Source organism: Musa acuminata, chromosome BXJ1-1 (assembly GCF_036884655.1).
Source record: "Musa acuminata AAA Group cultivar baxijiao chromosome BXJ1-1, Cavendish_Baxijiao_AAA, whole genome shotgun sequence".
Classification (NCBI taxonomy): Eukaryota; Viridiplantae; Streptophyta; class Magnoliopsida; order Zingiberales; family Musaceae; genus Musa; species Musa acuminata.
Genome location: NC_088327.1, coordinates 12,863,444 through 12,888,853, shown reverse-complemented (window position 1 = coordinate 12,888,853; position 25,410 = coordinate 12,863,444). Strand labels below are relative to the sequence as shown.

The following is a 25,410-nucleotide window of genomic DNA, read 5'->3' as shown; positions in this document are numbered from 1 at the left end:
CTTGAATTGGCACTGGGAATCTCATCAAACCTAATTAATCCATAATTTGTGGCCTATAGGATTTTACGGTCATGCATTTTTGAATTCGAATGTTGTTCATGAGTAACATTAGTGTAACCTACCATATACCATTTGCCTTCTCTGGTATATACTGCCAAGCATACATTACTCCTGAGCTGCTTCAGTTTGTTGATATCACTGCTGGATCCACCATTGTTTCATTTGGTCATTCTTTGTTAGTTTGCTGTTAGCCTACATTACCCACAGGAATCCAACGTATGATTGAACTAAATGTTTTAAGATCCAACCTGTAGTTGATCTAAACGTGATCCACATTCGATTAGATTAATTTCGAGCCACTCTAAAGAAAATTCTAACATGAAATTATTAAATTGTCTTAGAACACAACTAAATCAAACTTAATTAGCTCCAATGTTCTTTAAATTTCTAAAGTATTCTACAATTTTTTATGGATGATTAAGTATGAATTATAACTACTCTTAATATCCTCTCGTCTAACCTATTCAATGTTTCTTGGAAACGTATTTATGGGTCTCTTTGATTGATCGACCAATAATCACATCGCATGTGGTAACTCGTCCCTCAAGATTCAACTGATATCATGTCTATAATCATAAGGTGACTTGATAAGCCTAAACCCCTCTTTTGTTGAACCGATGACTAGCAACTTGAGGATCGAAAAAGAACTATTTAGAGGGTGGTTGAAGGAATATGAAATCAGGTTAGATTGGAATAGGATCCAATCTGGTTTGATAAGAAAAGAAAAGCTTGGAAGAATGAAAAGAAAATTTCAAGTTTCCCTCCTCATATACCCAACAAAAAGCATTTTGTGAAGCTGTGTTGTCTTCATATGGTCGTTGCCTTTTCTGTGAGAAGAATGACCGAGTCCATGAGACTTGACCGGTAGCTATAGTCATTTTTCTTCTTCCTTTCGCTGTAATCTGCCATCATGCCCTACCATGTGTTCCTCTGAGTTCATATTCATGTAACCTTGCATGTACTTGTTCTTGGCCCATGTCCACTCAAGTTCACCTTTCCTTTGAGCAACTTGTACTGCCCAAGGATGAGCAAAAGGAAGGTACAATAATTGTGATCCAGATCCCTTTGAATTGATCTTTTTGGACCCCTTTTGCCTAGACAATTTGAACCACCTGGCCCACTAAAGACGGGGAAAAAGATGAGCCGAGTGTGTCATTGTTCAATTATTGGTCTCTTTTCCTGGGAACCGATATCCCTTTGACCCAGGGGAGGGTACCATGGGATGCCAAAGGCAGATGCTGAGACAACTTGGACCTTTTCTTCTGGTGATTATTTTCTCTACTTGTTTGCTGATTCTGTACTGGCTTGTGATGGATGGTGTTGTCCATCCATCCACAAGATAGATAGTTCCAACTGTTGTGTTATGGTTGCAGGCTAATCAAACAATGATTCATTATGATTTTTGTTGATGTTGTATGAGGAACTTCCACAGGAAATGTATTTTAGTAGGACATCATAATGCAGAGAAGTACTACTTCTCATGGATTCCATGGAGGGCATAATTTGTTTCATTCCTTGTACTCTGTAAAAGAATGAAGAAAAATACACTTCTCAGCACCTTTGCCACTACTGATTTTTATTAGTCTTCTTTAATGCCTGCCCTCTGCTACTTTTATTCTGCTCTTGCTTAATGATAAGTTGGCAGCAGTTTGATCAGTGTTTCCATGGGCCAACCCTGCAGCACACCCATGTCTGTCCCTGTTCTTGTCTCACTCATCACCCATGTCTTGCAGCAGTAGGTCAATACACATCTTCTTGAAGCCATCCCTGCTTGACTGTGAACGGTTTTGGACTATCCATAAAGTCCATTTTTCACTGCTGTGTTGCCTGTTAAATAACGTTTCTGTAGCCTTCTAATTGATTGTTAGGCTCATGTGAGACATGCAAAAGCTAATCATGGCAGTCATGTTTGCCAGAAACAAGATGGACAACCATGGAGAATGGAAATGTCCTGTAAACCAAACACACACTCATGATTGAAAAGAGTTGTTAACTACAAGCAGAGGAGTGGTTCTTGATCAACACATGTCACAACCCACACAAAGCAAGTAATAGGTGACAACACAGGGATGCCACTCTTCTCAATCAGCCTAACAAATGCCCTTATTATAAGGTAATCTTCCCGACAAGGCTATCTAGTATGGTTAGGGGGTGGGGAGGGGCTATATGGGATTTAAGACATAGTTTAGCATTCTCTCCACCTAAAAAGATACTCAATCGATCTTATTCTTATAGGCAAAAAGATTGTTTCTGTGATTTAAGTTTAAATTATCTAAAATATTAAATGGTAAAGATGAAGACATCAATAGTTTACAGTAGGAAATGTTAGCAATTCCAAAACTTGGGTATAAAGTGAGGTTGAGCACACATCCCACCACACACAGAAGAGAGAGGGAAAGCTCACGTGCAGGAAGAATGTTGGGGTCTGCTGCTGCTGCTGAGGACGATGAGCTGATGAGAGAGAAAGGGGGAGAGAACTGAAGGAATTGAAAAACCATGGTGGTCACTCATTAATAATGATGATGATGATAATAATAATAAGAATCCTGGGCTGCGGTTACTGGTGGTGGTGGTGGGTGTAGGAAACATTAGAGAGGGGGAGATAAAAGGAGGCCCGGGTGTGTTGAATTGAAGCCTTGGGATCGGTTTGTCACCGCATTGGAGGGCTCTGTGGTGCAGTGGATCACCTGTGAGATCTTGGTTTCTTGCTCCCCACAAGGTGCATAGACCTTTCACCCTTCCTTTTTTCTGTCAGGAATCGTTTTGTTTTTGTTGTTGTTTTTGTTGTAGTTTTTGTTTTCTCTCCTGAATATCTACTCTCTCTCTCTTTCTCTCTCTTTTTAATATCTGCCCATCATATCTTTCCAGTGTTAACAAAGGTATTATTGTATTATGAGTATGCACTGCTGCTTGTTTAAATCAGCATGTCACGCAGTTGTTCTGCTTACACCTGTCTGTCCCTATCTCTGTCAAATTCCGATTGCAGTATGCTAGGATGATGGTGAAACAACATTTCTTTTTCTTGATGATTTGCTGTTTTGGTTTTTTGAGTGTTCTTGTCGACTTGTTTCTTCCTTGGTTTATTGTATTTCCTTGTCAGTATTTGACTTTGGATCTCTGGTATCAAGAACTTGTGCAGTTAGTTTTCTGTATGTGAAGCTGGATTTTCCTATGAACTTTTGATCATAAAGTTATGTAAACTTTTAGATGGATTTGGGCTTGTGAGATGAAGGTGATGAGTTAGTTTCTGTATAGACTTTTGAAGCAAAGCCCTTTTCCTTGCAGACATCAAGTGGAAAGAAAAAGAAGAGTAAGGTTATTTGAGTTTGCCTGTGGTCTTTCTGCTTCTTGTTGCTATTTTTTGTTATGTCTGGTTTCTTGTGGTCTTTTACCACCAAGAACTGGGAGTTCTGAGTTCTCTTTGTTTTCTCTTTCGACTTACTAGGAGTTTATTATTTGCCATAACATTGGATCTTTTGCAAGCATGGCTTGGTTTTGGTAAAAACTCGATTTTTCAATGTTGCAATGCTGAAAGTTATTATCAATTTTCTGTGGTAAATGCCTTGGCCTTATTGTTGATCCTTCAATCTTTTGCTGTTATTTGTTATCTATTCCAGATTCATTGTTCATAAATTTCATATGCTGTTGTAACCCTCTGTAGCACCATCTAGATTGTGTGAAATTTAACTTCCACAATACGAAGTTTCTGAAATTTCTTGTGAGCTAAAGAGATAGAGATGTCTGTGGAGTTCAGAAATATTTGGAAAAAACCAGTTGATTCATTTGAGTCTATCATCCGTTGTGCTCCATTATTTGTTGAAGTCAATTATAGTCTCAAAAGGCAGTCAGATTGACTTACCAGGTCAAATATTCAATTCATCTGTTAGACCTATCATATTTTTATAATTTGTTGTTTTCTGTAAGTTTATGGGCCATCTTTTTTTAGGTCCTTTTTTCTGTTGCTGGCTTTTACATATTCTTGAACAGCTTGTTGGAGCTTATGTACTTCTTATAAGGACGCACTATCCTTTGTTGGTCTGCCTATGGCTAACGAAGCTACCACTGTGCCTAGGCAATGTGATGATCCAACATCCTCCTGTTTCAAAAGATTTTGACCTGGCTAGTGTTTAGAAGAGAGTAAGGTCCACTTTTTGTTCCAGCACTGCCAACCAAATGGATAACACACCGAATCTATGTTCAAGGGATCCTGGACATTCTCAATACAGTGAGGCATCAGTTTTTGACAATCTTCTATGTCATAAGTATTCACCTTCGGTAGCATATACTGATGCATTGGCAAACACCCAGCCTCATCAAAACTCTGTTGAGGTTCCGATAGTGACCACTGTGATCTCACAGGGCTCAATTCTGGAGACGCCTAATATGGTCACTTCCTATATAGGCGAGCATGCTTATGACTCATGGAAGGATGGAAAAAATGACATTCTATTCATGCAGACAGTTGGAGTAGATGGTTCAGAAAATCTTCTTCATGACGGCAATTCCCAAATGAATCTGCGGAGACAGCTGGGTGCGTTAAATAGGCAGTGCTTATCTTTGCAGCAATCAGATGTTTCAACAGTACCTAGTCAAGGATTATCACTGAGCCTTGGAACACAGATTATAGTCCCTTCAATCCAATGTCAGCATACTAGCTCAGACATCTCTCTTTTTCGACCTCATCAAACAACTTCCAGAAATGGTGGATCTGGCAGAGATGAAAATTGTGAAAACAAAAGTACGAATGCCGACAATTTCCCATATGAATCAGCGAGTCTTGCTAGTTCAATTCTAAATTCAAAGTATCTAAAGGCAGCACAAGAATTACTTGATGAAGTTGTTAATGTTCAAAAGGCTCTGAAGCGAAAATCAATCAAAAGTCAAAGTCTTCATACTTCTGCTGATACCACCACAGGAAAAGATTGCAGTGCAGGTGAAGGAATGTCGTCGAACCCTCAAGACTCTACCATCAACTCATCCAGTGAGCTCTCACCCTCTGAAAGGCAGGATCTTCAGAACAAGGTTACCAAATTATTGACTATGTTGGATGAGGTGCATATTTCCTTCACAATCTCATTGTATTATATAGTTTTATACAAATATTTTACTACTACTATTTTAGAATCACATTTTTGAATGACATGTTGCAGTTACTAGCTTATTTTAAGTCCTAATATTGAGTAGTCAAAGTTGTGTTTTAAGAATCCGAAGGTTACAAATTAAAAAAATTTCATGTATTATATTTTATTAGGTTTTATTGAGAAGAAAACATTCAATCCTTGGTTTATTTTCCAATCTCCAATAACTTTTTCTACTACTGGTAGAAGGAAGTGTATTGTTTAGATTTTTCATTGTTATTATTTTCTAGAAACCATAAAGAAAAAGGATTAGGAAAGTTTTCCCCATGTTCTCTTTCCAAAATGCCGATTGTGTTTTGAGGGCTCCATTTACTATAAATTTTATTTTATGGAACATCTAATTGCATATTATGCTTGGTTCTCAAGGTGGAAAGGTATTTAAATCCACTCTATATGAGAATTAAAACCTGGTTTATATTGTCATCATAAAATTTTCAGACAGGAAAGATTAACATTCAAAGAGAAACCTGCTTATTTTGTTGGCATATAGTACAGGTTGGAGTCGTGATGACTTAAGATTGAGAAGGTTTTTCTGCATCAGCGTAGTGTCTGTAATTGTACATAATGGAAAACTTCTGAAGGAAGTTTGTTTATTGTAATTCTTTGATGTATTTTGTTTGGGGCCTATTCTTATAGGCTACCATAGTGTAGAAAACTGGCAAACAAGACTAAACAAATATTTGAAAATAGATACTTGCTCCTGACCCATGAGATAGTGACTACTTTCTGGATCTGTTCTTGTGATCAACAAGGATGAAACTCATGAATCTTATCCTGCAGCATTTTTTTTCCCTCATGTATGATCTGGATTTTTACAAAGATACTATCTTAGAAAACTCAAACTGAGATCATAGAAGTTTGCTCTATTGAGACCTAATTTTGATTTTTTACTTATGCCTAATACTCTTTATGGACTTGTTATTCAAAAGTAATTATATAGCATTATTGATCTAACGAGCTTCATTTGTTTCAGTTCCCTTATTTACCATTTCCTGTTAGTGATGTATGAAATAGTAATACTGGAGATGTTGTCCTAACTCTTGGTCATTATGAATAAGAAAATATAATAATGTTAAACCAAATGTAACTGCTCTTCACACACATTTTTGTGAGATGATCTACTGAGTTAATGACTCATCAGTTTGCTAGTCTCACCCATAACTATTTATCCTTCTTTTTCAGTCAATATGATCTGATTCTTGTTTTAGATTTTTTTTCCCATATAAGTGTCAAGCTCCAAATTGTCAGACCCATGCACTTCTGGAGACTCTTAATTTAATGCACAGAAACATCAGTGAATTACAACTAATTATTGTAAACCCACTTTCTTTTGTCATTCTGAACACCGAGTTCTCCTTCAGTCAACTAAATCCTTTCCCCACCCTTCTCTTCTCTCTCTCTCTCTCTCTGTGATTGGTCAATCCTTCTGGATGGTAAGGCATCATTATTTTATAATCAATTAGGAAGAAGTTTCCAAATATTCAATTGTTTTCTTAATGAGTTTCCAATTATTCAATTGTTTTCTTAATGAAGCATGGAAGATATTATCTTTTCTCAAGAGACCATCAATTGTGTACTCAACTAAATTTTGTCATCTATCACATCAATCTGAAATTAGAAGTGCATTAATATATCTACGGTATACCATATTGCTTTTTTGTTTTTATCTGATTTCAGAAACTATTCATGATATGTTGTTGTTGCATTAACTTTTATGTCTGTATACATTTTAATAAATCTGTGAAACTTATGGTCGTAAAATTATGTCTGCATTTCGGGGGAAACTGCTAAGCAATTATAACGCTTCTTTCATGTAGAATAATACTAACAGATAAATTGCTTATAATTCATTTAAAAAATTCCGGCTAGAAGAGATCACTTCATGAAAAAACTCTTCACTTTCAACTCGTTGTGTGTGTTACAAGCTAATGTTATCATGTAAAGTTTGCAAATCATTCAGAAAACAAGTAATAACATTAAACAAGATTTCAAGTATCGGCAGTCTGACTAAGCACCAGTACTGGACTATATGCTTGGTCCTGATTAGTTATTTTTTATTATTCAGTGATACTAGATAGTACGAGTCAGTATATATGTATTGTGTTGGTCCAAGTCCAACAAGGTGACAAAACTATTATTTGATCAAGATTTTAAACTTTCATAATACATGTAATTTAGAGAGCAATTACAGTAGTGTTCAGGTTGATGTGGCATTACTGAATTAAGGCGGAGATGATAAATACATTTATTTTAAAAAATATGTGAGATCTTGATGGAATAATATTGATGAATGGAAATGCTATTAGTAACTTCCTATCTAGAGAAAGCAAAGGAGTGACTAAGTGGCTTACAGCTTTCTTGTGCCAATGGTGGTCACAAGGCTTGAGTGTGATAATTGCAAAATAGGCATGATACATAGGCAGATGGACCTCATTTTTAGCCCTCATATTGCCCTAATATTTGTTTACAAGCAAGGAAATATAGGTTTATGCCACTTGAAAATTGTGTGCTGGTGACAACGATTTATTTACAGCATGTGGCATCTGGTAAAGAAGGATGATAAAAGATAGTAGGTGTATTTTGGAAAGCAATTGAACAAAACCAATCTAAACTGAAGGAAACTTTAAAGGTCACCAATGATGATAACTTGAGCTGATGACTTATCTGATAAAGAAGATATAATTGGTAAAAAGGGACATGTTAATATTCAGAAACTAAGGTAAACGAATATTGAATAATAACAATAGAGGAAGCTTTGATGTTTCTAATTTGCTAGGAAGAGACAGTTCAAATTTAAAAAGTTGCATAGAATCTGTTAAAGGACCTAAGGAGACACAATAGGATTCCCCTGTTAAAGTGGTTATTTTTGCACACGTGGACATGTAAGAGAAATTAATTGCTCAAGCAATTCAGCATTAATAAGGATAAATTGTTAAAAGGATTTGATTGACTAAACAAAATGGAAAAATAATGTTAAGATGTTGTGGTTAATGCCTCTCAGGTTCTTTTGCTATGCTAGCTGTAGCTCTTTCTGATCATATACATGCCAGTACTTGGTAGTCATCTTTGAAGTTCTATGGTTGACCATATAAAACGTTTTTCAATCCAACTACCGGCTAGCTTTCCAATTGTCTTTACTTACATGTCACATAATCAACTTTCAAATTTCTTTTGCATGGGCTCAATTAATTACACGTATGATGGTGCAGGTGTGGCAGATAAGTGTTGCTTTTGATCCAATTGGACCAGCTAAAAGTAAATGCATTTAGCTATTTACTACTGTAATTTTTGTAATAAACTTCTGTAACTTGAGATACTATTAGTTGACCCTCAGTAACCAATATGTTGGTCCAAACAAGAAGAAATTTACCTGTTCAGTTATTATTTTATATAAACAGGACAGAAAGACTGCAATCTTAGAATCATGTTTAACTCGAAGAGTGCCCTTATGCCATCATTAGGAAAGCTAATCTGGCTACAGATGCAAGAAGGGTGCTTGTCATATTTCAAAATTGAGTTGGATCTGAAAAGAAAGTTTTGAAGTGACTTCACATAAAAAGTTCACAGCTAAATTCTGTGAGAAACCAAGGACAACATTATGTCATTAACTGATATAGATTAGTATTCAAACTCTATTGCTTTCATATTTGATTCAGTTTCTTATGTTTTCATTTCAATTGCAGATTGATAGAAGATATAAACAGTATTACCACCAGATGCAGATAGTAGTGTCATCTTTTGATGTAGTAGCTGGTTTCGGGGCTGCTAAACCTTACACGGCACTCTCCCTCCAAACAATTTCTGGGCATTTCCGCTGCTTGAGAGATGCCATCAGTAGAGAAATTTTAGTTACCAGGAAAAGTCTTGGAGACGAAGGTAACTCAGGTAGCAAGGGTGTTGGAATGTCTCGCCTTCGCTATATAGATCAGCAGCTGAGGCAACAGAGAGCGTTGCAGCAGTTTGGTATGATGCAGCAACACGTTTGGAGGCCACAGAGGGGGTTGCCCGAGTCATCTGTCTCAATCCTTCGTGCATGGTTGTTTGAGCACTTCCTTCACCCGTAAACTCCATCTACCTAATCTCTTTCTCCTGGTACTTTGTTACATCATGGCAGATATCTTTTCATGCTAACTATTTTGTGCTTGATGACTTTCAGTTACCCGAATGATTCTGAAAAGCTAATGCTTGCGAGACAGACAGGCTTGACAAGGAGTCAGGTGTGCTCATTCATCTTTATCTTCAAGGCTACAATGTTTATGATTCTTTATATGTTGTAACATGCCTCATAAGGTAGTTTTTATTGGCAAATATTGGAGTACCTTGGAACTTTCTTTTCTAGGAGTTATATTCCATGTTTACCTCCTTTAAGGTTTATGGTCTCACAATGATTCTTGACTTCTTGGCCTCACAATGTATTGTAACAGTCAAATGCTTTATAGGATCCCCAAGTCTTGATTACTTCTGCATCTAGTTGTCCTTGATGGATCATAATTAGATTTGTTAAAAGTCAACTGCATGACACATTTAACAATGACAAACATTTGGGTACCATCAATCATTATGATGGCTTGGTTCCTATAAATCCTAGGCTGTTGTTCACATGAGTGTGTAGGAAAAAATTAAGACTCATCCCTGCTATTGGTTCTGTATTACCGAAAATTTTTCACTTCTATTATTCTTGGAATCTCTCTAATTTTTCATCCTTCTGATCAGGTTTCCAACTGGTTCATAAATGCACGAGTTCGTCTTTGGAAGCCCATGATTGAGGACATGTACAAAGAGGAGACTGGTGACCTCGAGATTGACTCTTCTTTGGAGAACCCACCTAAAGATCAGGATGGTGTTCATTCCACTGGGAATGGAGAAAACTCACAAAACACTGCCACTGAAAGATGCCAAGTAAACCAACTTAGTGACTTATCAAGATCCAACATCATGCCAGGAATGGATATGGCAGGGGCTGGTGCAAAAGACTACCATATGAACCTTAAGATGAGATCAACCACAGAAGAGTGTAGCTATGTGCAAGATGCTCTTGCGCATATAGATGGAACTGGGAGGTTCATGGCTTATGCTGATTTGGGATGTGGCGGTGGTGGTGGGGTGTCACTGACACTGGGACTACAGCACTGTGACGGTGGTCTTCCTGGATCTGGCAGTCAGCAGAGCTTCGTTGGGATGCAAGGGGGAGACATCTACAGTGCAGCTGCTGCCATTGGAGCTGATACAGCTGAGTATGATTGTGTTAACTTGGGAGACCGACGGCATCGATTTGCTTCATCACAACTGTTGCATGACTTTGTGGCCTGACAATGTTGATCGTCACGGTATCAGCTGTCAAATCATCAGGTGCCAGCAATTTGCTTGGAGCTGCTCTTAGGCATTGCTTGTAACTCCACAGGAAATAGAGGATGAGCATGATATGCAATGTAAACAAGAGATGAGGCAGGTTGGTGATAACATAAGAGGTAGCATATTGTAAAGATAAGAAGTGTAGCTGTGGTAATCATCTGAAGAATGGAACATGAGATGAGTACCAATCAATGGTTATTCTGATGTATACTTCTACAAAATGAGTACCATTTTACATTAATATCCTTTAGAAGCTCATTATGATATTAAAGATTAGTAATATGTTGTATACATAATATATGCATTCTGAAGTTGACAATTTGGTCATAGTTGTATTATCTGAAAAAATGACCTCAACCATCACAATGAGTACCAATCAATGGTCATCCTGTTGCATACTTCTACAAAATGAGTACCAGTTTACATTAATATCCTTTGGAAACTCATTATAATATTAAAGATTAGTAATATGTTGAATACATAACATATGTATTCTGGAGTTGACAATTTGGTCATAGTGGTATTATCTGAAAAAATGATATCAACTATCATGGTGGAAGCTTAAGATAGAAAATAAAATGGGAAAACAAAATGGTATTTAATAAATAAATTGTTTTAGAGAGTTTCATCAAATCACTTATTAGTACTTTCAAGACAATCTCTGTTGCTAATTTTGTCTGACATGTTCTTTCCTTCTTTACCCTTACCTTCGCAAATATTTGGAAGTATTTCTAATTAGTATCTCTCTCTCTCTCTAGCTTGTTTTTTCCATTCATTTGCAAGGAAATTTGTGGCACTTAGAAAAATAGTTTGTACTTGTTACGAAGAGGAAAGAGTTTATTCTTTAAGGTGACATGTATTTATACAAATTTTGAGAAAAAGAATTTTCTCGATCATACACACAGATTATTCAATCAAATCAATCATTCAAATTTATAATTAATCATATAATCATAAATTGTTTGAGAATGTATTACATAATATTTTATCATATATCATTCCATGTCATCAATAAGAAATTTAAAAAAAGAATCAAAATTTTATTGGAAATGAACATATTCATGAATTAGCAAATATAACTGCCAACAAGAAAGGAAAATAAAATAAAAGAAATAGCCCAATTAATTAATTAGTCTACGTTCATCATCTCATTGCTCTCTCTCTCTTTCCCTCAGCGCTGGCAGCAGCTACCGTCGGCCTTCGTCTTATCGATTCACCGACAGGATCCGCCGGCGTGGATGTTGGGGTCATGAGTGCAACGGGAGGGGCTCGAGTGCGTCACCGGCCCTTGCGGCAGCGACTCGAGCAAGAGGCCGCCGCGCTTGCGCCACCAGTCTCCTTCCACCGGCCTCACCGCTATCAGAGGCTGCAAGCTCGACGCCAGCAGCAGAAACAGCAACAGCTGCCTCGTCACCACCGTGGTCGCCATGGTCGATATACCGGTAGACGATGTGAAGGCCTGCGAGGGTTGGGTGTGTGTGGGTGTTGAGGCAAAGGGTGGAAGAGGGAGAGCTCGATATATGGAGCGCCGACGCAGCTGCATGGCTTTGAAGTCTACAGAGCGTACTTCCTCCGCTTCCGTGACTTGGACTGCGCCCTTACGCGGCTGTGACTCTTTAATGGGTTTCCCTTTTGCCACCACCAACTGTTTGACTTTGGTAAACGTTTTGCCGTGGACGGTGTCAAGGATTCAAATCACAGCATTTACATCAATTGATGGGCAAGACGATGAGAGATATTTTTACCTTTTTATATGCCCCTTATAACGGACGTTATAATTGAACTAATTCTCTCTCTCTCTCTCTCTCTCTCTCTCTCTCTCTACATATATATATATATGTGTATATATATATATGTGTGTATATATATTTATATATGTATATATATATATACGTATATATATATATATATATATATATATATATATATATATATATATATATATATATATATATATATATATATATAGTTTTTGCAAGGATATGTATGTTTTTTAACTAATTTTTTTTTACATCATAGTAAATAATATAAAAAATATTCAAATATGTACTTGAACCTGAGATTTATTATTTGTGCAATAATATATTTATTATCCACTAAAATATATCAATAATATAAATATAAAAATATATTAATTTTTTTATTCCTGTATGTATAATGGCTTGCCAATTTAATATTAGTGGTTGTAATGATGAAGAAAGACTTGGACATATTATTGTAAAGTTTTGAATTTGAATTCGGTATTTACTTAAAAAAGAAAAATAAATTTGTTGGGTGATCCCACCACCTATGTGAAAAATAGTGGCACCAAAAAAAAATATAAATAAAACCTTGACCTTAGTTATGCAAGATGTAATAAGGAGAGAGAAAAAATGAAGCCGAGGGAGAAAATTATCTTTAGAGGAGAAGAAACGATGGATGGTTGATTCAAGCATGATCATCATAATTATGTGATGTTATACAAGATGATAGTATTGATCTTTCACAAACCTGCTCCTATCTCTTTTTCAGTATTTTTATTGGTGAGTTGTGATTCTTGTTCTTTGGTTTTATCATTGGAACTCATTTGGGGTTATTATTTTATGAGACATGAATTATTATCGATGATATTTGGTATTTTTAGAGGGAATTATTTATAATCCATTGATTTTGGTTAGGGGGGGCAAAAAATTCTAATGTAAATATGTTGTCTTGTAGTCTGTATCTTATTCGATTTACACACAGATGGAAACCAATTCTGATGTTTTGCTTTCGCATAATCAAACATATCTTCCAACAAAAACATTTACATGAGGAGGAGAAATTAATAACAAGAAGCCATTATTATCGTTGTCATGGACTACTCTCTGTCATTTCCAATGTTCATGAAATTAGAGAGATAAATACACTTAAGAGTCGTAAAGAAAGAGAAAAAATGGTGAGTAAGCAGCAGCTATGGTGGGTCTTCGTGCTATGGGATCACGGGCAGGAGCCGCCGGCACGGATGTTGGGGTTGTGGGTGCAGCGCGAAGGCCCCGAGGGCGTCACCGACCCTTGCGGCAACGACTCCAGAAGGAGGCCGCCGTGGTCGTGCCACCAGTCTCCTTCCATGGGCCTCGCCACCATCAGAGGCTGCAAGCTCGACACCAGCAGCAGAAACAGCAGCAGCTCTCTGGTCGCCATGGCCGCCATGATCGATGCTTGTTGTGCCTGCGATCGAGGATGCAAGAACGAACGATGCGAAGTCAAGTGTGAGGCAAAGGTTTGGGGAGAGGGGAGCTCGATATATAGCGCAGCGACGTAGCTGCATGTCTTTGAGAAGTCCACGCCGCGTAATCGATTCGGTGTCGTGACATGTACGTGACTCGGAACGTTTTACTTGGTTTCTCTTTTACCACTTCTTGTTTGACTTTTCAGTCTAACGTTTTGACTTCCGGCAGGTGTATATGAATCGCATATTATAATAAATGATAACAACATTTCAAATATGAAATAGCTAATTAAAAGACATACAAATCTTCTAAACGCCGTAAAACACTCATTATCTTAGTTTAGAGATGAGAGGATTGAAGCCGGAAGAAGAGACCGAGGGTCGAACGAAATGTTTTGACTTGCACTGGTGGGTCAATCGATCCACTAGGTTGGTCAAGGCGTCAGAACACGGGAATCAACGCCTCGTTGATTGTTTCAACCGGACGAGTTCATTCGGATCCAAATGCAGAACAAACAACTTCTGGCCGGCAACCTAAAAATGTGTCTCACGCCAGTTCTCAATCCCGTGCCCAAGTCCATGTTTACTCGAGCAAAGTCCACGTTTGACCTGTTAAAAGATGACGGTGTGACTTTGTCCAGCTCGGTACGTTGATTTCCTTGTGTCTATTTTTCTCCGGGGAGAATCGCATAGGTGAACTAAATGACTGGCTCATGAGGTTTCCAATCCTCATATCATATTAATTTTACCCTGCAAGGTTGATGACCATTTCCGACGCTAACACAAATCTCAAGAAGAAATAGATATTCCTTCCTGTTCTTAAAACTTTTATGAGGCACTCGTGGATTATTATACTCAACCCAACCTTGCATGATACCCACATGGGACTGATGCAGACATAGATGTTATTAGCCAGTGAAGCTTGTAGTAGAATGCTCTGTGAGTACAGAAAAGCACATATAAATCGAGATCTGCAAGGGAACACCTTCCTCACCATCTCCTTTGGTTCTTTATTGGTCACACTCGAAGCCTTTATGACAGGGTTGCTTCTGTTGCTTCATTCTTAAGCTTGGAATCCCAAGTTGGCGTGTGCATGCCATTTGGTGAAGATGCTGCATCCCTCATCACACCATCCTTTTCCTCTCGGTGGGACGCAAAAGAACAATCCTTTGTTGGTAGCTGAGATCTATATATAAACCCCCCACGTCAGTGATCATGATCATATCCAAGAACATGAATTCCCACCTACATATGAATCAGAAACATATCCTGGTATATATGTGGTGAACTAGTTATGATTGGGCTTCAGCGTTGCATCTAATGATGGTTGCTAAGACCACTTAAGATGCCAACAGCAGTCCTTGGTTGACTTAGATCAGCGTCCGACTGTGGTTCGAGATGAAATCTTCATACAACAATGGAAAAGAATATTAAGCTATGCATGCATATGCATCGAGTCGTTAGAGTTCTCATCATGCTTACCAGGAATATTGTTCAAAGTTGAGGTAATTATGGCTGTATGTGGAAGGTCATACTGAAAGTGGACTCCAAGTCATAAATTTGAAGGGGATTCCTTCTTCCCTCTCGCGTATATAAGGAGCCATGAAAAGCATTTTGCATGCGGTAGTGAGATGAGTGCTCTTCTCCCTGTTACAGTTCTCTTCCTCTCATGAGAGTTGAGGGGAGTGTCGTCTGGTTCGAAGCCATCAATGAACAGACAAAAGAGCACCCTCTCGATCGTTCTCTCTCCCTCGAGGATGGTTTCGGACCAGGCTTCATTCCCCCCAACTCATGGAAATGACTGTTCTACAATCTACATCCCCGGTGGATGCAAGATCCAATTTACTAGACAAGTAAGTTTCTTTCTACTTGTCCAGTCCTCAGCAGTGTTGCTTTGTGATACTTGTGCGTTCTAATTAGATCTGCCTTCAGTGTGGATATGAGAATGAATTGTGTTTGTTCAATCGGTAGGAGGTAGAGAATCAGGTGTGGTGGGAGCTTTCGCTTTTTATCAGACAAGCAGCAAGATAGATTCTTCACTGCAGCTTCACTTCAAAGGTTCTTCTTTGCACTGCCATTATTGCACTGCCCATACAAGTGGAAAGTCTGATGCTTGCTTTAGGTTCTTCGTTAAATGTGCTTCTGGTAGCTAATGAAAGGAATATTTAGTTCATGGCAGAATACTTTTGCGAGATATGATGCAATGTTCAGGTTTTTCTTTCCTCATCCTTTGTGTTTAGCATGGTGTCAGCATTACTGTCAGATGTCATCATGAAAAAGCCAGCCTAACAGGTTTTTGATTCAAACAACATCATCTTGGATGGACAAGACCCGTGATGTGATCTTTGAGAAAGAAAGATGTTGATATCATATCATTTGGTATACAAAATGTAGGTTGAAAGAATAGTATAATGTTGCAGAAACTAGAAACACAACTCAAGAATGTGAAGCAAACCACCCAAAGCTCACCTTGGCTCATCATTTTAACTTGTTGTGGAAGACCTTGCTAACCCTTTAGATGCTGGAAGTTGTAGACATTGCCTTTGGGAAATGGAAGGCACCAACTAGGTCGACACTATGTTTAGCCCATCAGCGTATTATTGTGCAGCAAGGCTTGTGCTCTATGTTACTAATCTGCTGTCAGAGAGACGGTGTGTTTGGGTCTCAGCTGTGTAAGATAACAAAGAGCAAACGGTATAATAGTGCAGTCAAATAAGTACAAGAGGAAAGAGATAAGGTAAAAATGGCCACTTGTAATCAATCTACTCAAATTTTGGGGAAAACTATCAAGCACAAGAGCGAGAAACACATTTCTTATAAGTCAGCTTCTCCAAAGTTGGCTACATCAACAGACTATCCTAGCTTTTATATCCAGTTAATGTAGCAGATCCACATTTGTTTTGGCTTTGTGCAACTTGAGTGCACCATCTAAATGCAAGTCTTAGGATGGACCTGAAGTTAATTCACATTCTTCCATTATGAGAATCATCATATGTTTCTTAGTACTTCCATCACAGTAATGAGTCTCAGTTGGTTTGGCAACCAAACATACAAGTAAATTTCTTGTTCTGACCAAAAACAATGTGTATGAGACGATGGCTGTGTCAGCAGAACTGGATGTAGTATGTAACTGCAGGCTGTACTCTTAAATGTTCTCACACCGTTTAGCTGAATTGCTATCCAGGAAATTAATAGAACCATGACATCAACAGATGTGCTTTACCTCACTGATGGAAGATTTCTGCAACTTCATGACCTCATTGAGCTTCCCGATGAGTGAATGTCAATCTTCTTCTTATGCAGTTGTTGAGACCATAAGACGAGAAAAGAACTACTATAACATTTTTACGATTTCAACAAGTATCATAAAGACATTGATACATCATGACTTCAATCCAACTTCTCAAGTGTTACATGGGATGCCACGATAGCTCAGATGAGAAAACCAAGTGAGGTGTTTAGGAGTATCCACAAGCTTGTCTTTCGATGAGCAAAAAGAAACAACATGTGAGGGGTTTGGCTGCGAGTGATCGCTTCTAACAAGGTTGCAGTGTTTATGATGAGCTCATCAGATGATTTCAACTGTGCAGAGAAAGAGGGAGATGAGGAAGACTGATTTTGTCAATTGTCTTTCTGTTCATGCTGGAGTTGGAAGTTCTGTATGTCTCAGGAGGTTTACTCTTCATTTCAAGCCTAGCATGTTCAACTTCTCAGTTTTCTAAATTTCCGAGTAATTTATAGTCTAAATTTATTGAACCAATGCTAATTTCGATAAACCTATTGAACTGGAAAGCCATCAATATATATTGATTTATGCCAACAGTATCATTGAATAAAAATGAATTAAATCATACCAAAAACAAAATCCCAAATCAATATTAACCTTCAAAAATTTTAGACATACCAATAAATAAACTTGGGAGAATAAAACAGTCGATGACGACCATCTTAACCTTAAAAATCAGTAAGTGGCCAAATAAAAAAAAATATGAAAAGAACTGGCCCATAAGTATACTCCAAATGAATATATATATATATATATATATAACACATTAGATTCACACGTCTATACACATCAAAACAAATATAAGACCTATAATAATCCGCCAATCGGATGTCAACAAAATTAACCATTACAAAACAACAGGACCATCTAGTTCATCATCTCCAAAGAACAAATGCTCATCATATCGATCCAGTGAGAATTGATTTCCATTACATGTCCAAAGTTCCTTGAACGTGTTAGGCATGTGCACAAACAATACAGGTTTTCAACCAAATAAACGCTTTGTCCTACATAATTACAAGTAGTACTGTCTCTGCCTTGAATACAAGGACACAACCAGGAGAGGCTAAATACAAAAATATGTACATAGATTGAATCGTCCCAAGTTTTGATATACAATAATTACCTTAACCCTCGACCAACAGTATGCAGCTATACATCAGTACTCAATGCCCTGACCAACATTTCATACACGTAATATCTATTACAGGGTTGAGAAAATGAAAGATCTACAAGCTTTGACCACTTATAAAAGGTGCAGGACGCCCAGAACATTACAGTCGAATTGTGCATGTGATTACAGTTTTGAAATCAATGGTTTGATTGAAAGGTGGGTTTGTTGTCATGAATCTCCACCTCTTCTTTTCAGGGTTGTATATTTGAATATCTAAAGTCCATCTTTTCTTGGGCATTCTCCGATGGTCCGATATATCAGGACTCTGTATTGCTGTTGTAAGCACATACAATTCTCCATTCATAGCAACAAACGAACATGAGCTGCTACCTGGAATCTTCTTTCGTAAGCTAGACTCTTTTATCCAACGGTTTAAAACAAAGTCATATCTGCAAAAAAAAGTCTCCAAGTTGATGATTTTAGGAAATAGGGTATGTTAAACCACCTCAGGAAACAAATAAGGGAACATCTTTTGAGAAGTCCACATATCATGCAATACAAAACCATTGAACATCAATTTCAGCAACTACCTAAATGTGATCTACTTCTGTACGTTAAGACTGGAGCATTTGATCTTATCAAAGTCTTATTCTAAGTAACGTGCTAACTAAAGCTCAGTTATCTAATTAAACAAGCAAAACAAAGTTGCAATCATGTGAAGAATGCAGCATAGAAATGGATCTTGTCAAATGTGAAAACATTTTCATTAACATGCCACTGGAAATTTTAAAACAAAACCTAAAATCTAAACTATCAACAGAACAACACTGCTAGATATGTATTGTGTAGATCATAGCAGCAATAAGATACTTCATGGTTAAAATGTATTCAAACTGTCATCAGGATATGGTACCTATTAAATATCAATATCCATGTGAGATCATGCACATCAAAGAGAAGTCTGTGATATTGGAAATGGTAAAAAATGCCACAGCACTCCAACAAAAACATAGCGCCTGTGAAATATAAAATGTCTGAGGTGCTTGACACTCGCCAATATAAAAATTATAAAAAAATATAATTAAGGAGAACAGTAAAAATAAAAATAAAAATTAGACAATATCATTTCATTTTCAAATATCAATACTAAGGCATCAAATTGAATTCATTTAACGAGAATTGCTGGGAAAAACAGAGAGCAAAGGAAGTTTAAGAAGGTGGATTGCCAGAGCCCCCACACAGAGGCAAAGAGGAGAGAGGCACACTGTTGAGGGAGTGGTTGGTCACAGACAGGGAGGAGAGAGCTGGTCGTTGACAAAAAGAAGAGGCAGTCAATGGTCAAAATCTAGGTTTTTCCGTGAAGAAGTAATCGCAGGGGCAGGTTTGAGGTTTTAATTTGTACTTGATTAAATCAGATCAAGTGGCTGACTCGAGCCATGGTATGATCCAATCCTAAAAGAGTGATATATGTCAACCCGGGTGTGCCTGATGACCAGGCCTAGTTGCTTGCATAGGTCATCCTGAGGCACTCAGGTCTCGCACTGCCCGAGCACCTGATGACTTCACTAGTACTGACACCACATTTGTACAATCTGAAATGAGAATATCTTAACAAAGAGGAGTATCTGACAAGTCATTTGATACTCATACCAAAGTCAAAAAGTAACTTTTAGAAAATGGTCCTTAATAGATAAGGCAAAAGATTATAGGTGATACTGCTAGTCATTGCCATGTAATTTTTGATCGATCTAAGAAAGATGTTGTAATAGGAAGAGATCAGTTTCCATAATTCACAGGCTGGTGAAGTTAGAGGAAACATCTACCATATATGTTTTGGAATCTTGAGGCAAATGTTTTCTTAGTCACTGCCAACAGGAGGTGTCACAAAGTCTAGAAAATGACAGCAGTTAACATTGTAAGGAAAATGTCGTTTAAACAGAATGAACTCAAAAGATCTACAGCGACAACAGTCTCTCCAATTCCAAATAGGAGTCTATGATCTTCCAAAGCATCTAATGAAATATAAGTGATAACTAGATTTAATGGTGAAGAAAGGCATCATCTAAGTAGCCTGTACATTGTATTTATTTGTATAACAAACATGATACAAATAAAACGTATCTTAACCCAAGAACTAGGTCACACATAGCACATGACAAGATCTAGGGACCTAAAGCGAAGTGATGAGGGAGAACAAAAGAATAACGACATAAATTCACATGGTTTAGAGTATCAAACCACATTCACAGGTTAAGACATCCAAAGAGGTAAGATTAAAAAAGCAATACAGTGAATCGTAAAAGATAAGGGGCACTGCCAGAGATCCCCCAAAATAAAGATGTTTCAAGAAACACTTCAACACATATTTCAAGGGAAAAAGACTTGAGACTCAAGGGGTTTCACAATGGACCTCTAGCCTTTAATGATCAAGGTGGCAAAAGAAAATATGGAGTGGCGGTAGTGTTGGGGACCTTTGACATCCAAGACAAAGCCAATATAAGACACCATTCTTCAGTAGGTCTTAGTTCAAGGAAATTTAGGAAAACGTAAAATACATAAGACGATCATCATAAAAAGAAAAATCTAGTTAAGGAGTATCTTAAAATATAGATCTAATCATGATACTAAGAAACAGGAACTCACTGCAAATTCTCCAAGTTCGACTTTTAATAAAAAAGGAATAGGTTTGACCCCCACTCTATAAAAACTGATGAGCATAATCACTGACATGGACAACCATGATGCAAGATTTTATGACCATAACGTCTGTAGCTTTAAGTGTGACATATCACCATGGAAATCCACTTTGCATTTCAAAGTTGAAAAACTCACCTTATCTCTAGTCCATAAGATCTCGAACAACAGTCATAAACCATCCAGTTTTTAATAAACATCCCCTTATTTGTAAATTAGGTAGCCTAAGTACAAAGAGCACAGTATCATAGAAAAATAGAAGGCAAACGACCATGTCTGAAAAGTTTATCTTGAAGTCTTAGAATCAACTGATGAGGTCCAGATTTAGGACAAAATTTGAATGAGTTCATTTACATATTTGTGCCTAAAAATTTAGTTATGATAGACTTGCTATTTCTTAAAATTTTTGGAATTAAATTAAATAGACTTTAAGAAGGGTAGCAAGATACATGTAGAGGCAGTTTTAGACATAATATGATTGCTAATATGACAAATAACAACAACAATGAGCCTTTCTTATAATAAAGTTTTAATTGGAGTTTTGACAAAGCACCTCACTTTGTCTTTATTATTTTTAATAAATTTTTTTCATGTCTCCCTCTACCTCTTCATCTATAGGTCTCCTTCAAACATGTTCAATGCAATTAGATAATTTTCACTCATTTATTCTCTATCAAGAAAATGCCTAATTGTTCCCTAATAAAAGAAATTTTTATTCATCATTTCTTATAACTCCACACATCCATCTTGGGATTCTCATTTAGTTGCACTAGCTTATTGAACATATTTCTTGACCCCAAGCACTATGACTCATGAAGCACGACTAACCTTACAAGTATCTTGTAATTTTTCTTAAATCACATGACCCATTAAGCATGACTAACCTTACAAGTATCTCATAATTTTTCTTAAATCATACAAAACATGGAACGTTCATCTCCATTTTAATCACCCAACTTTTTCTTCATGAATAATGTCTTTATCAATCTCCCATTCTGATTGAGCATTGCATCCAAAATATTTAAAACTTTTTATTCAGGATAGCTTCTTATCTATTAATGTTAAACAGACCCTTATCTCTTTTCTATGTATTTCTAAAGCCACATTTCATATATTCAATCTTGGTACTAATCTAAAACCTTTAGTTTATAAGATTTTCTTTCAAAAATAAAATTGTAATTAATCTCAATTAAGCTTCACCGATCAATACACTTATTCTCTATATTTTATCACACACCAATATAATTACTAAATCTTCTTTTTCACTAAAATCCATCATATTAAACTACTAAGAAATCTATCCCAAGATTTTTTTTCAACCAAAAATAATAATATGCAGACATTTCTTCTTCTATTGGTGTATTTTCATTATCTCAATAAAATTTTGACACAACATACACATAAGACCACCGACAACAAGCATGAAACTTTGTCAAATCTCATATGCATGAATCGATAATATAATTATTATCCTATCAAAACAGCTTTTTAAGGATTATGTATCAAAATGTACTATTTTTAAAACTTGTAAAGGCTACAAAAAAGAGAACAATTAGATCAGATCTGCTAAGAATTATGTTCTAACATATTTATGGTTGAACAAGAAGTCTAGTGAAGATTAATTGCAAAACTAACCCAAGTGATCTTCCATATTTAGCGAATGATAGAAAGAAATAAAAATTAAAAAACTTCTATCATTGCATGTGCAATACAGTTGAAAATGAAGGCAAAAAAAACTGTAAAAAATCAAAGCTTATAATTATAAAGAAAATTTCATATATAATTTTCAGATGAAAATGCAACATAAGAAACTTTTAGATGCAATTAAAAAAACCATCAAAATCAACTAATCCTAAGTTTTAAAAAAATTACCTGAATATATCATTTGTGTCGAGCATAAATATCTCCTTCGTCTGACCATCTTCTCCATCAAGTGCCACTACTGCCCCCAGTTTCCTTCGCTCCCCTTCCTCCCACATGGCTTCCACTTCCCTCCATTTCCCACTCCTAAGGCCTAGCACCATAGCGTCTTTGTAGTACACATCCGCTGGCACCACTCCTGCCAACGTCCTGTAGTCACCGTAACCTCCCATAACCCAGAATTCGTCCTCCTCCCCGGCTTCCCTCCTGACCAAAAACCCCACGGACCCTGCCCTGTCCCTCGGCAGCCCTGTCCATATTCTCCACTCACCAGATCGAACGCAGTAGCACTCCACGGAGCTCATCCGGCTGCCCACGGAGGGGAACATCGTGTGGCGTGAGCCGCCGCCAGCGACGATGATCGTGTCCTCATCGTTGTTGCCACCGTCTGATGGGCGCAACGGCGCGCAGGCGAAGCTGCCACGGGGGAAGAGCATGTCAGGGAGGTGGTCCCAAGAGAGCGTCGGAGGAGCGGTGAGGTCGAGGCGGTGGACGGCGGCGGAGGCGATGGGGTGCCCGAGGGGGTAGGAACGGGCGTCGAACTGGGACCCGCCGAGGACGTAGAGGTGGTGGCCGAGGGCGACAGGTACGAAGTTCGAGAGGCCGTACAGGTAGGGGCTGCAGGGGAGCGGGGGCAGCAGGGCCCAGGCAGCGGTGGCAGGGTCGAAGAGGCAAGGCGGGGTGATGGCGGGATCGGCGGGGAATAGGGCCAGGAGGTGGCGGCAGGGGAGGCGAAGACTGCGGCGGAGGGGGAGAAGGGTGCGCGGGGCGAGAAAGGCGCGCCACGACCGGGCGGTGGCGCGGAGGCGGGACTGGTGGGAGTAGGGGATCGACGCGAGGATCACGGCCGCAAGGTCGTCAGGTAGGCTGGGGATCAAGGTTCCTCGGATGGCCGCGTTCGGGGTTAGGGCTTCAGCGGCGATGGCGGTGGAGGTGGACGACGGCGACGCCATGGCGAGACGGAGGAGGAGATCGGGAACCGATAGGGAGAAATGGCAGGAATGGGGAGTCGGTTACTAAGCCCTTGTTTCATTCTTGCCAAGTCGCGGGGAAGCGTTACGGAGCGAGTGGAAGCGGTCTACGAGGAGATCCGCTGTTGGTATTAGAACAGAGCCCAAATGATGGAGTGGACACCCGATGAGGTCCAACACAAGGGAGCCACGTTTATACTTTCTGGGGAATTCGTTACCGGCGTATCGTTGTCAACGTGGGGAGTCCCACGGATGCACTATCGATCGATCGAGTCACCGGGGAAAAGACTCCAGGGTGATGTGGAATCTGTTGGCCATGGGGCCCACTATGGGTCAGTCCTTGAAGGGCCGTATCTAACCGTTACCCTTTATTACCGGTGTGGTGTATTCAGCGAGTAAAATTCGTTGGTCGATCGATCGTGAAATCAGACGTCGAGTCACGGGCGAAGATTTTGGATAGAGAAAAAAACCCCCACGGGAAACATCGGAATTGTGTTAAAGGGATTTTGTCTCTTGCTTGGCTTCTTTTTATGGTTATAAATTCCCTGATGTTTATAGAGAAATAAGTAATTATATACATTGATCGCCCAGAAAAACATAAAGATCATCCAATCTTGGAAAAACGAATGACCTCTGTGGTTTTTTCCTCTTTTGTACTCTCGAGTACGGTTTTGTATCTAATAGGCTTCTTCAACAATAATACTTCAATATTTTTAAGAAAAAATTCTTATCCCCTACTTTATTACAGATTAAAAATAAAACTTATGATTCTCTATTTTGATTTGAGAAAAAAATTGATTCGGCTTTCTTTAGTTTCTTTAATTCATTATGTGTATAAAGGTTTGACTTTGTTGAGATGTTCAAGATATCATTGTGATGGCTCTAGCGTGACAGAAGTAGCTCTGAGTTGATTTTTGCGTAATCTCGATTTATCTGAGGTGGTCTTAAGGTCAGGCCGAGGGGGGATCTAGCTTCTCAGTAGGTTCCTGTAAGAAGGTCAGTGTCGGGAGGAGTTTCTCGACCCAACCCCTTCGATATACAAGTTAGTTTTGAAAATTATATGGGGTGTGAGAGTTTTTGGAAAGAGATCTGACCTCTGGGCCGACGCTAGGGGTCAACTTTTATACCTGACCGATTAAGGAGATCCTTCATAATAGACTCAACGTTGCCCCCTTTATGTTTTATCCATGGGGACGATAGGCCTGAACGATCTTCTGTGGACTATTGTCTATAAGGACCGATAGAAGGGGGGATAGACTCGAATGATATCTGTGAACTATTGGTCACAAAGGTTGATAGGGCTAGTCCGAACAACATCTCATGAACTATTATCCATGGGGATCGATAGACCATAACCACCCCTCACGTTATTGCCCAATAGAGGGTGATTCAACCATTTTCTTTCATGTCAGCGTTTCTAGGGTGATTAGTTGGTGGATGAGGATTAGTTGCCAAAATATTTCCTATCATTTATCCTCTCGTGAAGGCATGCTTCATGGATCTTGTAAGAGGGGTTCGGAGTGCATCGTTTAGTTCGTCTAATATGGGAGCTTTCAGGATCTTGTCTTGCGAGTTAGGTTTTCCTGATTTAGGTGTCTTGAGTATATTGGGCTTGTGTTTTTATCATAGTGGATTTACCTTGGCATGGGTCGGGTTTTCTTGACTCACATACCTTGGGCACTTTT

At 38.3% G+C, this 25,410-nt stretch overlaps 2 protein-coding genes across 6 annotated transcripts; one reads left to right on the top strand and one right to left on the bottom strand.

Moving 5' to 3' along the window:
- The first annotated feature begins 1,202 nt into the window (after positions 1 to 1,202).
- On the top strand, positions 1,203 to 10,826 carry LOC135585180 (BEL1-like homeodomain protein 7). 3 transcript variants are annotated; one of them, XM_065184333.1, is made up of 5 exons: positions 1,203 to 1,325; positions 4,133 to 5,112; positions 8,882 to 9,258; positions 9,355 to 9,415; positions 9,912 to 10,826. In XM_065184333.1, the coding sequence occupies exons 2-5, from the start codon at positions 4,234 to 4,236 to the stop codon at positions 10,506 to 10,508; spliced, it is 1,914 nt and encodes a 637-aa protein (XP_065040405.1). In that variant the 5' UTR covers positions 1,203 to 1,325; positions 4,133 to 4,233; the 3' UTR covers positions 10,509 to 10,826. The 3 variants fall into 3 exon arrangements, with proteins under 3 accessions (XP_065040405.1, XP_065040393.1, XP_065040397.1); XM_065184321.1 differs by lacking the exon at positions 1,203 to 1,325 and adding an exon at positions 1,353 to 2,779; XM_065184325.1 differs by lacking the exon at positions 1,203 to 1,325 and adding an exon at positions 1,353 to 2,779 and having other exon boundaries at positions 4,007 to 5,112.
- A 7,271-nt stretch (positions 10,827 to 18,097) lies between these two features.
- On the bottom strand, positions 18,098 to 23,875 carry LOC135674448 (F-box/kelch-repeat protein OR23-like). 3 transcript variants are annotated; one of them, XM_065184312.1, is made up of 3 exons: positions 22,707 to 23,875; positions 19,054 to 19,156; positions 18,452 to 18,589 (listed from the first exon to the last, which is right to left on the bottom strand). In XM_065184312.1, the coding sequence occupies exons 1-2, from the start codon at positions 23,705 to 23,707 to the stop codon at positions 19,090 to 19,092; spliced, it is 1,068 nt and encodes a 355-aa protein (XP_065040384.1). In that variant the 5' UTR covers positions 23,708 to 23,875; the 3' UTR covers positions 18,452 to 18,589; positions 19,054 to 19,089. The 3 variants fall into 3 exon arrangements, with proteins under 3 accessions (XP_065040374.1, XP_065040384.1, XP_065040378.1); XM_065184302.1 differs by lacking the exon at positions 19,054 to 19,156 and having other exon boundaries at positions 18,098 to 18,589; XM_065184306.1 differs by lacking the exons at positions 18,452 to 18,589; positions 19,054 to 19,156 and adding an exon at positions 19,175 to 21,058.
- Positions 23,876 to 25,410: the final 1,535 nt, after the last annotated feature.

What these genes read in the sequence shown, in the direction of transcription:
- LOC135585180 (XM_065184333.1), top strand. Translation starts at nt 4,234, where the DNA reads ATGGATAACACACCGAATCTATGTTCAAGGGATCCTGGACATTCTCAA. An exon ending in TATTGACTATGTTGGATGAG is followed by an intron (nt 5,113 to 8,881) that starts GTGCATATTTCC and finishes TTTCAATTGCAG; the next exon opens with ATTGATAGAAGATATAAACA. An exon ending in TTTGAGCACTTCCTTCACCC is followed by an intron (nt 9,259 to 9,354) that starts GTAAACTCCATC and finishes GATGACTTTCAG; the next exon opens with TTACCCGAATGATTCTGAAA.
- LOC135674448 (XM_065184302.1), bottom strand. Translation starts at nt 23,707, where the DNA reads ATGGCGTCGCCGTCGTCCACCTCCACCGCCATCGCCGCTGAAGCCCTA. An exon ending in GACACAAATGATATATTCAG is followed by an intron (nt 18,590 to 22,706) that starts GTAATTTTTTTA and finishes TTTTTTTTGCAG; the next exon opens with ATATGACTTTGTTTTAAACC.